This window comes from Triplophysa dalaica, chromosome 24, assembly GCF_015846415.1.
Source record: "Triplophysa dalaica isolate WHDGS20190420 chromosome 24, ASM1584641v1, whole genome shotgun sequence".
NCBI classification, from domain to species: Eukaryota; Metazoa; Chordata; class Actinopteri; order Cypriniformes; family Nemacheilidae; genus Triplophysa; species Triplophysa dalaica.
In genome coordinates this window covers 5,807,061-5,821,360 of record NC_079565.1, presented here as the reverse complement: position 1 = coordinate 5,821,360, position 14,300 = coordinate 5,807,061, and the positions used below count along the sequence as shown (strand labels likewise).

The following is a 14,300-nucleotide window of genomic DNA, read 5'->3' as shown; positions in this document are numbered from 1 at the left end:
TTAATTTGCTGTAGTAAGTGAGAGTGATTAGGTCTAATGACTTGTTGGGTGTCAGATGGACCTTGAGGCTCATGTAGGATCCACATCATAAAGAATCAACCTCAAATCACTCCCTACTTATGCCAGGGTAATGTTCTGGAAGCACTTGGTTTATGATTGACTAAAGCGTTCACTAGTAAAGTTAATGTGTAATCTTGAAAATCATATAGATATGATTGGGAGATGAGGCGTCAGCTGGGTTTTCTTTGAAAATACATGCACACGGTGGCCCTAAAAAGGTGTTATTTATTTATTTTAAGAAAAAAGACACGTTTGCTGTCACATATTAAGAGGCTCTTGTCTATAGGTAGTGAGATCAACTACGCTTGAGGTTTCACCTGTAGAATCACGTTTTGGATCGAAATGTGATTCATATGACCTTTGGATCAGATGATTCAAAGTCATTGTTTGTTTTGGGTAATGACTTGCGTCATTTACTGTGAATGCCATGTCTTCTTGTATTGTGTATATATACGTATTACAAACGTTTTTAAAGTGGCGTATTGTACAAAAAGTCTATTGGTGGACATTCTTGCCTTGTATCTCAGTTGTGCTTTTTCCTTTTACAGTAACATTTCTCTGAAACATCCAACATAAGGCTTTCAGTTCTTCTGTAGCCAATAAAAAGTGTTTGCTTAGTTCACCTGCAGTCCAGCTGCACATTCATTTTGATTATAAGGGTGTCATGGCCTGACAGTTCAACAAAGAACAGGTTGTTCTTCCCAACCCTTGGCGTGCCCCGTTTCTCTGAATTAAGACGAGATGTTGATTTTATTCTTGCAGGTTTCTTTCAACAACCCAACCTGCGCATCTGTGCGACTGCATATGTGCGCATGTGGTTGTCCCTCTAAATTTCCATTTTCGACGTCTACTGAATAAATCCAGCTTAAAACATTGTGCCCCCTCCGATCTCCTCCGGGTGAATGCCTCGCGTTCATGGGCCGAGTTCAGGTTCTGTGTTAATTCACTGTTTTCACTGTCATCACCATTAACTGGTTGCAGTGACATGGAATCTAATCACTGTATAGGGGCCGTGAGGAACGGAGAATTGTCCATAGTCTTCCTTCTCAATAAAGTCGAGCTTGCCATTCGACATTAGGGTCTCTGCGTCAGACTGTCTAGCGCTGTTAAAGTTCCTCTCGCTGAACTTGCTGTGGATGTGTTGGTCAGATGTGTATCAGGGAACTCTTCTGATTTCACTTTGTATTCCAGGCACTCGCCCAACTAGATCCCTTGGGCTGGAGATTAAGATTTTGAAGATTTTTTTTTAAACCTTGAAAGGTTTAAAGTGTCGGTTCACCTGCGCTTAGAAAAAAGTAAATGTGGTCTGTTGTAGATGACCTCATGTTTAATGTTGATTTGTTTCTAGAGTTAATCATTGGCAATGACAAAACCGTCAAGTTAAATGATTTCCAGTGGCCTATTGAACCCAGGAACATTGGTTGTTAACGCATAAAAATGGTGGTTTGCATAATTGGATTAAGGTTTTAAAGGGAAAGTCAACCCAAAAATGAATTCTTCAGTTTTAGTCAACATCATGTCATTTCAAACCTGTATGAGTTTCTTTCTTCTGCAGAACACAAGAAAATATATTTTGAAGAATGTTGATGCCCCAAAAACATTTGGCTCCATTGACTTCCATAAGATTTTGTGTTCCACAGATCATTAACAAAGCAACTTTTACATGGTCAAGAACTGTCTGGTTCCAAGCATTATTCCAAATCGGTCTCTCTGTTCAACAGAACAATGAAATTGATAAAGATTTGAAACAACTCGGGGGTATCATTTTTGGGTGAACTGTCCCTTTAAAAATCTTTGTTCTGTAGTTTCTCTGCTAAGATATAAAACAGATTACATAATTATGACATAAACTGCATGATGTATTTTTCAGAAATCTTCAATATCCTTAACAGGTCACTTTTTTTACAAAACCATCCTTTTTGGATAGTATCAGTTTGTTTTATTACACATAACTATGACACCTGATTCGATCTGAAATACTGTAATTGTCTTTATGGTTGAAAGGTTGGGAATTTGTCCTTTTGGATGTTATAAGGTGTATAATACTGTAGGTTACATGTAATGCAGTCCAGTGTACGAAGATTTATACGTATTGTCATTTTAAGTCTTTGCTTCCTAGGTCTTTAGCAGTCCATAGATCAGTATGATATATATGGGTCAGTAGGTAAGACCTTGAAGCCTTAGAAAGGTCAGCTCTCAGCTAAAGATTAATTCTGTGTGACTGCGGTTTGACCTTCTAGTGTGACATCATTCCCAATACTTAGTGCTGTTTCTGTTTAACTTGTAAACCAGCCCGTTACAGCGGTTTGTGGGACATTCTTAGAGATTTCTTAAAGGGTTAGCGCAATGCAAAATGAAACGTTTGTCATCATTTGCTCACCTTCATGTTATCCTCAAGCCACATGAATGATATCCTTCTGCGAAATCCGAACAGTGACGTTTGGCCGAATGTTGTGTTACTGACAGGTTCAGTTCCCGTTCACTTTCATAATAAATGGAAAATGTCAGCTGCATACCTCCGAATATTTCCTGTGTTTCTCTTGGGTCTCTTTAAGGGTACAGTTGTAACCATCTGAAAGCACGGATGACCTCATCGTCTGAAAAAAGCTGGTGATATCAGTAGAAATTATTCATGAGATAACCTCATTAATATTCAGATGACCTTTTTTAGTGAGTATTAAGTTTGAAGGTTGAAAACATTACCTATTCATACTATATGTATTATTGGTCAATGTAAAGGAATCAGTGGTGGCCTCATATTGACACCCCTTGGCCTTCCTTATGTACTGGAATCAAATTATGTGGAAGAAGGTTTAGACTGAACGATGTGTTTGTGCGAGTTTGGCTTTGCGTGCAGTAGATATTTATTTCACATTTCTTGCATTGTTAACAGAAGTAAAGACTGGTAAAAGCAGTTAAAATGGCTTTGCCATTACAACTCCATACTTTGGACAAGTCCAAGCTCACCACGCATCTCCACACACCAGAGACCCCAACCGAAGAGATATGCATCCTTTGCCCTTATAGCCGAGGGTGTGTAATTTTCCTCCTTTCAGATTCTTTATTCAGAAGAAGCCACTGGTATTGTCCCACTGTCAAGACTGAGGCGGGCTGATGTTTGCTTTGAGCAGAGACTTGGTCTCCAGGGTCATGCATAAGCATTTATTATAAGATGCTACATTCATCATTGATTTTCCACACAATAGATGGTCAGATGGTTTTGTGCTTGGATCCAAACCCAAGCATCAGATGGATTTCATATCACGAGTATCATTGTTACTTCATGAATTTAAGGGTAGAGCAACATCATTTGTTACAGTTTTAGAGGTTGGTTCTTTCAAAGTTATAATTTAAAATCCATATACTTCAAATACTAATGTTTGTGGTTTTTGAGGTTTGTAAGCCCAAGAGTACCTGCTGTGTCTTTAGATAAAACACTCTCTACATGATTCCCTTGTGATTATTTTCCCTGTTGTCATGCTAATTCCCAAAATGATTCTTCTCTTTGTAACTGCAGTTTGTGTTAAATTAGGTGAAGGAACAGCTGTGCTGCATTGTGGGAATCTTAAGGGTCCCATGGATGAACATCAATGGGCAGTTATTTCAGTACCGTGGTATTGCCATATTTTGCCATTAATGTAACACTGTACCGCCCCAGTTCTGTTTTGTAACAATATTTTGGTGGTTGTTATAACCACAGAGTTTCTTTTTAAGAAAAGATGAATTATAACGGTAATCTTTCATATTTGAACTCTAATCTTTTTTTGATCTGTGACATAGACAGACATATTATGTCTATGTTGGATTGAGTTTTAACTTGGCATGAAAACATTTTATGATAAGGAAATTCCAAGTCTTTCTTGAGGAGATCCTTTTTCTTTGACTTGTAAGCTCTGTGACACAGTGTTCTGTATGTGGCTCTGCTGATGTGATGGGAGGTGACTTGTGTTCAGATTCGGGCAGCAGAGGTTCAAGAGCTTTGCCTCTGGATTACCTTTATTCATGAAGGGTTTTAGCCTGGTTACTTTTTTGCTGTTGGATATATATGTAAATGTCCGATCTTTCCAGTTTACACAAACTAAATAAAATCTGTAGTCAGTATTGTTTGTTGTGCTTATAGTAAAAATATTGAAGCCACATTCTAGGATATTAGTTTTCAGAGACTATACTTTACTTTTTTAAGTTACTATTCTTACCTTCTTTACTTTAATTATTACAAAATTAATTTTAAGAAATTAAGAGTGTTTTTAGCAAACCATTTTAATAACGCACTTAAAAAATCTGTAAAAACAGGGCACAATATACTAAAATAATATATAGGGGTTTTCCGCTTTCATTTATTTACAGTTGATTCACTTGTATTTTACATTTTAGGATTAACAGAAATGTACTGTATTTTTCTGCCAGCACTTTATACGTTTTTTACAGGATTTTTCTCACAGTGTGTATGATATTGCCCATTGGTTATGCTGTTATGTTCTATAAAGTAATTAATAGCAATGATTTACAAAAATAAAAAAAAGGCTTGCCACTTGTCCACTTAATGTATTTTATGCCAATATAAATATTTGGGTCATGAATCATAAACAGCTCGTCATTTTTTCAACCATTTATCTGTCCTCTATTTTGTTGAAAAAATGGGAACAAGCTTTTTAGTAAGTGAGTTAGTAGAACCAGTGGTGTGAAGACCTCATGGCAGTGGTGGGTTTTCAAAGGGCAAACCTCCCCCATCCATGGCTTTGCTTCAATAAATAATTGATGAACCCTTAGAAATGCCTCACAATCAGAATAAGGGGGGCTGGAGAGCAAAGGCCTCAAAGACCTCCTGATGGAATGGTATTAAATAGTTTTCAGTATAGTTTATCTACACAATGCGAGTCTCTATCATCACAAATTAATTAACTATAGATATTGGTTCAAATTGATAATCTGTTTATTCATGTTTTAATATGTTCTCCTGAATGTTGAGTCCAGCAAAGAAGATGATGCCTAATTCTAAAGTATATTTCCTCGCGAAAGTGTAAAATCTTGGTACCCTGAACTCCGCAAATCATAACATTGTAGTATAATATGATGTTTGAATGAATATATATTACAAGAGCATGTTATGGACATTATACTTCCCTTTGTTGTTATGTGACTTCTCTGCCAATAGGTGGCAGCACTGCTGCAGATTGCTATCACAGCAAACCTCAGATTGATTTATGAGTCTCAATGCATGTTAGTGTTTATGTTCATATCTTTAATTTGCTTCATCACTGACACAATATAAATCAAGCTGTACTATTTTCACACGCTACATAAATTAAGATTATAATTAAGCATAACGTTTTGTACAGTTTTGCTTAAACTTGATCGTTGAGAATTTTTCTAGAAATGACCAGCACCAGTTTGTTTGAACCTTTTGGAATTGTAGACACATTTCTACACTAACACAACACACCTCACAAAAGCTTGTTCATTTACTTCCAAAAGTAACTCCTGACTTCATTTCTCCCAGCGGTTGCATGTAGGCTGGTATATTCTGGTCGATTTTGCCATGAGGTAAGAAGTTCTTGATTGACAACACACATACGTCTACGTTTTTGAGGGTTTTGTGTGTTTCCTGCAATTAGCATTAAGCTGGACTGCTGTGTGTAGTACTACATGTACATTTAACCAAAAATCAAAGCCATGAGGATTTGGCAACGTAGGAGTCTACCATTGGACAGCCCAAGAAATGACATTAATCGGATGGTTTGTTTTTATTTCTGAGCTTTATCTGGCTCTGTTGCCAATTGATTTTACATGTGTGCTTTTAAGTATTCTTCATTTTCCTCTTATGCAATCCTTTAAAAAACGTAAATGAGACATCAACTTTCGCGCCAGATTTCGTTTTTTGAGGTGTATTCATTTCAAAGTTTGCATAAAATGAAAATTGTCATGATTACTCGCCCTTGAGCTCCATGTTATACTAAACCTGTCTGACTGTCTTTATACTAGGAACGGACCTGTCAAGTTCTCTATTTAAGCCGGAATAACTCATGCAGTCATCTTCCAAATCTTGTGAAGCCATACGTGTGAATGGAAAGAGATAGTAGTTCAATTGTCTCATTTGTAAATAAATGATTTGTTTTTTAATCAATTCTTTTTCTCAGTGAATCGTTTGAACAGGGTAGCTTGAACTTCATTCTGTTTCTCAAACAAATTCAGAAGACATAGACACAAAACTATTATAATACACTTTCACCATTGTGTAAAAACTGGGATTGCCTCCACCATAAATCAGTTTGGAAGAAAAGTGTCCAGTAACCGGCTGCCCATCGCAGTGCACTGATACGGGGCCTTATCTGTGTGATTTGAAGGAGAGGAGCGTAATCTCAGGTCCCTCATGTCTAATCTCTTTGGCAGAGCCATTGTTCCATGTATGTGTTCCTGTGTGGTGGGTTTTCGCACGTTTACTTCCTCCAGGGCAGCTGTGTCTCGCGTGCCACTGCAGGACTCCGCTGTATCTCCTCCTATTTATATCCACTCGCTATCAACTGTTCTTTCTTTCCTGTACAAGCAGCCCTGACTTGCCTTTGACCTCCTTACAAAGAAAGAAATGCTATCTAGGATGCACCAGGGTGTCCTACCTTAAACCATAGACTTGTTCTTTATTATAGTCCTAAAAACCTTTTTGACAATAAATGTGTAAACAAAATATACTGTTGCGGTTGAAGATTAGTAGTCTACTTTTGCACACTGCATTAAACAAAACTTATCCAAATGTATAAAAAAGGTACTTGTTCTTTGGAAACACTGTTTGCACCCTCAGATACAACTGCCTGTTTCTACTATAGATTTTGGTCCTTAAATGGTTCAAGAAGTAGGGTTACATTAACAAAAAAACTGAATAAAAAAAACTAATAATGAAAACTAGTTACTAAAGTTTTAAACCTTTTTCATGTTACAGATTCATTTACTAAAATACTGCATTTTTGCCAATTTCTTGAATGTTTCCAATTGCTCACTGCCAACTACTTTCATTTATTAGATTATAATTAAATAAAAAACTTCATGAATTAATTTGAACTCGCTTTGAATTGCATTTTTAAGTCCGAGTTAGTTTTAAACATCATTGCATCAAACACGTTTGACCTCCAGATAGTTCCCCTCAGGTTTCCATGTGAACAACCTGATTAGCATTAGGCTAAGATGCTAATCTTGTGTGAATAGCCAGTAAACCCCTTACGCTAGAGACGGTTTGTGAATGTTTCTTATCACTGAAATCCCAGACTAACCTAACCTAATAGCCTAAGGAGCAGGTATGGTTGCGCTAATAGGATTCAGAAACAGGTGTTGTTTGGTGTGGCCTGTACTCTGTGTTTGTTTCTGATGCTTCTGTTTATGAGCTTTGCTTCTTATTTTTGACGTGTTTCACTGTTCCGTTCCTCGCTGTTCCTTCTGTGTAGATGTGAACTGTTATATCAATGCAGAGCGGATGAAAAGATATATGTTGACTTAGTTGACATATTTTGAGGGGCTTGTGCTGAATGGTTAAGCAAAGTATGCATTCGTGAAGGGTTATTTAAGGAATTGTTTAAGAAAATGTTTCATCAGTGGTGCTGATGTTTGACTTGAATTGTAGCGTATTTTAACGTGATCTTTCACGAGGTCTGATCAGGATCTTCTGACCCCGTTGGAGACAGCGAGGCATCTTGTCTGTAATGGGATTGTTTGCTGACAGGGCATACAAATTGTAATCTAATCCTTGGCCTGGAAAGTGGAATAAACCACGGTGCCAAGTCACCGTCTGCTGTCTCGCAGATCTTGTGAAAGGAAGCGTTTGGCGGTGGGCTCCATCCATGACCCACGACTTTACGAGGTCATTAAGTTTTGCCTTTACTTTGCTTATTTAAAGGGGTATCGAGAAAATGTCTGGATGTTAAAGTCCCCAAACGTTCAGGAAGATATACAGAATCGGGCCTCTCTGGACATCAGCTATTGTGTATCGCTATCTTTGTGTCTGCATCCTGCATTTAATTCAGCAAATGTTTTAAATAAAACTAATAATTAATTTTTCTGGACTTTTTCTTGACCTTTAGGATTGTGAGAGATGTGGGTATGTCTGCATGAATGTGCCTTAAAGTGCCTAGTTGTGGATCAGGGTGTGATCGTGTTTAGCTGATAGTTCGGAGGTGATGATCCCTTGTCACCGCCCAGCAGTGCTTTGTTAAAGTGGAGGGTCTGTTTCACATCCTGGCGCACGTTTGTCTGATATGGTCCACCGATGACCTGTTCATTCCGGTTCTAGTTTCAAGCTGGTAGCATGAATGGTAACGAATGCAACATTAGGATTGTAACATTGATAACGTTGCTGCATATTTTTCTTTTGTTGAAAAATATTATTAGGTTCTTGGATTTCCATATTGACAATAATGTTCCGAGTCATCCGTATTTACTTGATACATGTTCTTGATTTTGTTTGGCAACCATACATTGGTATTATTTGGTGTTTTTTGTACTCATCAATTTCTAGTTTCTACCCTAGATTTTCATTTATTAATATATATTCTGTTTGGTTCAATCATGTCATATTTAAGTAATATAGTTGTGAATACTGTTTCATGTTGAGCTTAGGGACTGTTATATTGATTAAAAAATCACTTCATTTGAGTGTGCAAGGACAATATTTCTAAGTATATTGTTTAACAACCTGAAGTTTACCAAGGTTGATTTACAGGATGTTTAGTCATGCAAAGTCTTTGACATTCAAAAAAAAGGTTTAACATATTTCCACAGAAACTGCTGCGTTTTACATGGAGACACACACTCACCTAAAGGATTATTAGGAACACCAAACTAATACTGTGTTTGACCCCCTTTCGTCTTCAGAACTGGCTTAATTCTACGTGGCATTGATTCAACAAGGTGCTGAAAGCATTCTTTAGAAATGTTGGCCCATATTGTTAGAATAGCATCTTGCAGTTGATGGAGATTTGTGGGATGCACGAAGCTCCCAAAGATGCTCTATTGGGTTGACATCTGGTGACTGTGGGGCCATTTTAGTACAGTGAACTCATCGTCATGTTCAAGAAACCAATTTGAAATGATTCGAGCTTTGTGACATGGTGTATTATCCTGCTGGGAGTAGCCATCAGAGGATGGGTACATGGTGGTCATAAAGGGATGGACATGGTCAGAAACAATGCTCAGGTAGGCCGTGGCATTTAAACGATGCCCAATTGGCACTAAGGGGCCTAAAGTGTGCCAAGAAAACATCCCTCACAGCATTACACCACCACCATGATTGCATTAATGAGAAATTGAAAAGGTGTTCCTAATAATCCTTTAGGTGAGTGTATGTGTCATGTGCTAATACTAAATGTGATGGGTTCAACAGGTGTGTTGTTTGTTTCAGACCAGTGTGATGTTAATCTGTCCTTACTGTTTAAGGTAAACCGTGAACTAAGCCGTTACCTACCCTGCTGTCCAGAGCAACATGTTAGGAATGAACGGGGCAGATGTCTACAAACGACAAGTGGCCATATGGTACAAGCTTATCTTCTAGAGCCAGGTGGAAAGGCTAACTTGGAAAGAATTGTTAATGGAAAGAAAAGCCCGCTTCATATGACCCCAAGCTGTGTTAATTGACTTTCTATGTTCTTTATAATGTTTGATGTTTACATCTAATGCATAGTTGCAAATTCAGAAAAAAAAACTAAATATAAGTTAGGATTTAAATCACCTTGCGCAGTCATATTAGGTTCATTAACATGGGTAAAATGGGCTATTTTTGTCTAAGGATGGTACGGTTGGCCACGCACAGCTGGATATCTACTGCTGTGGGTACGTGGGATTGTAAACCACCGCCCAAAATGAGTTTGCCTTCGAGGGGTATTCTTTTGGTTTCAATGATCACATCCAGTTTAACAACATGGGTCTGTAAAATTGAATCCATGCTGTGTGTTGTGGTCGGCACATGTGTGTTTACCAAAGCCTCAGCTTAGCAACCTGTACCTACCACCCACCGTTACTGCGGTCGTGCGGTAGGTTATTATTACGATGCCCTTTACTTGATTCTCGGTACCGTTTAGGTTTTTAGTTTTCTTGTTAATATGGGCCAGAGAAAACCTGAATGTAAAATGACTTTCTCCTATCACGCTATTGCTTAATTTGCAGAGACAACTACTGCGTGAGTTGGTCATGTGTTGGAGAACATTTAAAACTTAAATCTTAAAGAGAAAGTTCACACAAAATTTTAAATTCTGTGACGGTATTTAAAACCTAAATGTCACCCTCTTTTCTGTGGCACAGACATGAAGATATTTTGAGAGAAGTGGTTTTGAGTCCATACAATGGAAGTCAATGGGGACCAATATTGTTTGGTTACCAACATTCTTCCAAATATCGGTCTTTTGTGTTCTGCAGAAGAAAGAAAGTCATACAGGTATGAAATGACATTAGGGTGAGTAAATAATGAAAGAATTGTCATTTTTGGGAGAACTATTCCTTTAAACTTTACTTCCTTTTGCACCTGTTGAGGGGGATTTGAAAGCAGCTTAAGATATTATTCACTTCTCCATTAGACATTACCATCTCCAGTTTTGCAAATTCAACAGTTTTCGTGTCGGAAGACAGCGAGTCTCTGAGGAACAATGCATCGGTGCGCTTTGACAGACTGCAGAGAGGCGGTGGGTTTCATTTTCCCCCACAGGGATTATTGAGTTCATTCTGCAGACGCACAGAACTGCTGTCCTGACAAAATTTCATCATCCCCAGCCTCCGCTCGGGCTGCGTGCATAACCAAACGCTCTCTCTCTCTGCATGCAGCTATAAATGCGACCAGGCAAGGGAATCCACTGACTTCCGAAAATCAGATTGAGCCAGCCTTACGGTTTCATTCATGTTAAAACCGCACACATTTGAATTTCTAGTAAAAGTGCTTTCAGGCCATTTTTGTTCTTTCACTGAATTTAATAATGTGTATGTTTAATAGATGTTGTTTGTTGTGGGTAAATTGCTTTTGTTGAGATGACAACAAAAACAAACAGTTCTTCAAGTCCAGTGTAGGAGATTTAGCGGCATCTAGTGGCGATGTTGCAAATTGCATCCAATGGCTCGCTCCACCCCTCCCTTTCAAAGCACTTCGGTGGCTGACACAGGGCTGAAATGTCGTCAGGTTTGCGCTTCTTTTCTGAAGGAGATAATATATTTATAAAACAGACTCTGTAGAGCAGTTTGTCCATTTAGGGCTACTTTAAATACAAAGCGAATTCCATCTAAGAGGCCCGCGGTGTATGTAGATAGAAATAGCTCATTCTAAGGTAGTTAATACATAACACTTTGTAATGTTAGATCCTTATACACCTCCGAAGACGTAGGAATGTGTATATTATATAGAATTTCTGTAAATAGATTCTCCAAAAAATGACAGATTGGACCACCACAGGGATAGTGCATATTTTACAGTACATGCCCCTTAAATCACTTAAAGCTAAATCGCTCCCACTCTTCCGTGTAGGAGGAGACATTTCATCTATTGATCATATTATATTAATGAACTGGGTCACCATTCACTTTTAGCATTTTTTGCAATATAATAAAATTGAACGGTGACTGAGGCTAGCAATAATTTTTTTGTTCTACAAAATAATTCCAAGTGCATGATGATAGAATTCTATTTAAACATTTTAAAGACTTTTTTTTCACAGTTGTTCTCTTCTTTGCTTGCTCTTGTATTGTAATGATAGGGCAGATTGTGCATTGCAGAGCAGGGCAGCATTACGGCTGATTAGGCTGTCAACCAGGAGTGTTAGTCTTGAGTTTTCCCATAGGACACATCTGCTACCCCGCTAAAGGTTTTTAATCCCTCTCAAGTCTGGTTCATGCCGTGCTGCCATTGCATCTGGTGGCCGGTTAGACATCCATGTGCGTAAGTTCTCTTACGCTGACAACAAATTGCATCCTGCCCTCTTATCACTGACTTCTGCCTGCCACAGCGTGCCGACTTTTTTCTAAACAGCGGCTGTGCTATATTGGGCTGTGTGGACTAGTAGCAGGTGGCGGGTGGAGCCCGAATCTCGAGTCACACATTGAGCAGAGGTTCACCGGACGAGAAAAGCCCCGAAGATGCTGATGACGGAGAATATATAGCTGATCTTCATGGGAAAGTCATGTTATTAGTAGGTTTAGCGAGTGTGCTTAAACGTCCCTGTGATGCTGTGCCTTCCAGCACCGCATGAACGCGGGTTCGTGGACGCATTTCCCAACACTTTTCTCCAGCTGTTTAGTCGGCGTGTGCGGTTGCTCTGCAACCAGACAACCTCGTGCCAAGACACTCGTGTGCACGCTGCAGATTTGCAAAAGTGGTTGGAGTGAAAAGCATGAGAACATGCCTGCTATTTTAGTTGCCTCCAAGATGAAGTCGGGATCGCCCAAACCAGTGCATGGCACGGCTCTGCCAATTCCAGCCAGGGCAGCGGCATACCAGAACGGACCCCTGAAGCCCGTGCATTCCAGCCTTATTCCTCTGAAGTCAACCGTCTATAGGCAGCAAAGTCAAGGCTTAGCAAATGTACAGAAAAAGAACCAGACATCTAAAGGAACATCAGGAGATCCTCAGGTTGGGAGACGGATGCATTGTTTGTTTGTTGTTATCTGGCTGCATTGACTTTTTTGCTGGATGCTGATTGATTTTCGTTTTATTGAAGGTCCTTTATAAGCATGATATTTATTTACACGTAAAGATTAGAGTTGGATTTACCATTAAGTGTTTCGAAATTATTGGTTATTAATAATTCATTCATTGCTTTCTGTTTTATAAAGCATATCCACTTTAAGGTTTACCACAGGCTTTAATGTACCTGTGTATTTAAACATCTTGGTAACACCCTGTTATCTTTTTTTTGTGCTATTTATGTAGCAACTTTCAACTTTTTTATTTATGACTGTTTAGAGCAGGTGATCTGGTCACAAGGTGCAATTTGCCTTTCTGCAATATTAATTTACTATATTTTATATATATGCTATGAGTATTATTTTTGTATATTTATCGCAGATTCTATTTAATTTCCCCCTTGGAGTCTAAGTTGCAAAATATGTTGATTCTCATGTTGTTTGTAAATCACTGCTCCATATTTCCCGTAATTTCCAAATGTTGCGGCTTAACTGCTTTGCCACAATACATGTGTCTATTATACGTCTTTGAAACGGTTTATCTTGGCCGCATTGTCACCATTGTGACTTCTGTTTCTACATCTTCCGGCCAAAGGCTCTAATGTTTATACATTTACATGTTAAAAATATTATGATTTTTAAGAATAGCTCCTGCTGCCCTGGTCAGAGTAAATTGTCTGTGAAAAGTAACAACGTTCAGCCTCTGGTGTGCAAGTTTACAGTACATCTATGTGGGTATGTGTGCACTTGTTTATATAGCTTTGTACGTTCAAGAGAGGTTTGAAGGGAGAGAAAAGCCGAGCTCTTCATGTGGTTAAGTTGAATGAATAGCTCAGCCTGTCGGTCTGTAATTATGGCACACGTACACATACGATCGCATAGACACGGTCGTGGAGGTTTTACTATAGTGCTCTATTAGTAGTGGTGAGCCGCACTGCAGGTGGGCATTTGGCCATATGGACACCACACACACCATTGCTAAGGGCCAACTGTGGGATTCCTTCAGCAAACACCGTTACTAATATACTACTGTTCTTCTGTCTCACTTTGTTCTGGCCGGGGGGATGGAAAATACCGCACTTTCAATGAGTGTTTTCTTGTAAAGAGCTGGTGTGAGGATAAGGTTGCCATTGTAAAACAATGCGAGGGTTGTTACTCGTGTGTTAAATATCTCCTTTAATCTTTCATTTGGAAAATGTGGAAATGACTGAAAAAGCAAAGGGATGGAAAGTACGTTTTATAACTTTAGAGGCTTTTGATTTGTAGTAAACGGAGAATGCTAGTTTGACGCTAGTTAAGCTAGTTGACCTGCATGAAGGTAAAGCTGGTTTGCCAAAAAAGTCTTGCTGGTAAAGGTATAGTTCACCCAAATATGATAATTCTTTCATCGCTTGCACATCCACATGTCATTCTTTTTCATTTTTTCGATTGCAGAACACAAAAGATTATATTTTGAAGAACGTCAGTAAACAACACTAACCCCCATTGACTCTCATTGTATGGACACAAAACCTCTGAGACATTAAAAATATGATATGCTGTTCTGAAAAAATATTTACAGGTTCAAAACGGCATGAGTTTGAGGAGATAACAGACGTTTT

The 14,300-nt window shown here is 38.6% G+C and overlaps 1 protein-coding gene across 1 annotated transcript in view; it reads left to right on the top strand.

The window, feature by feature from the left end:
- The first annotated feature begins 12,110 nt into the window (after positions 1-12,110).
- nav2b (neuron navigator 2b) overlaps positions 12,111-14,300 on the top strand; it is a 55,707-nt gene continuing 53,517 nt past the window's right edge. The window contains 1 exon segment of the mRNA XM_056740458.1: positions 12,111-12,646. Within this exon segment, the coding sequence (XP_056596436.1) occupies positions 12,263-12,646 (384 nt within the window). The 5' untranslated portion in view covers positions 12,111-12,262.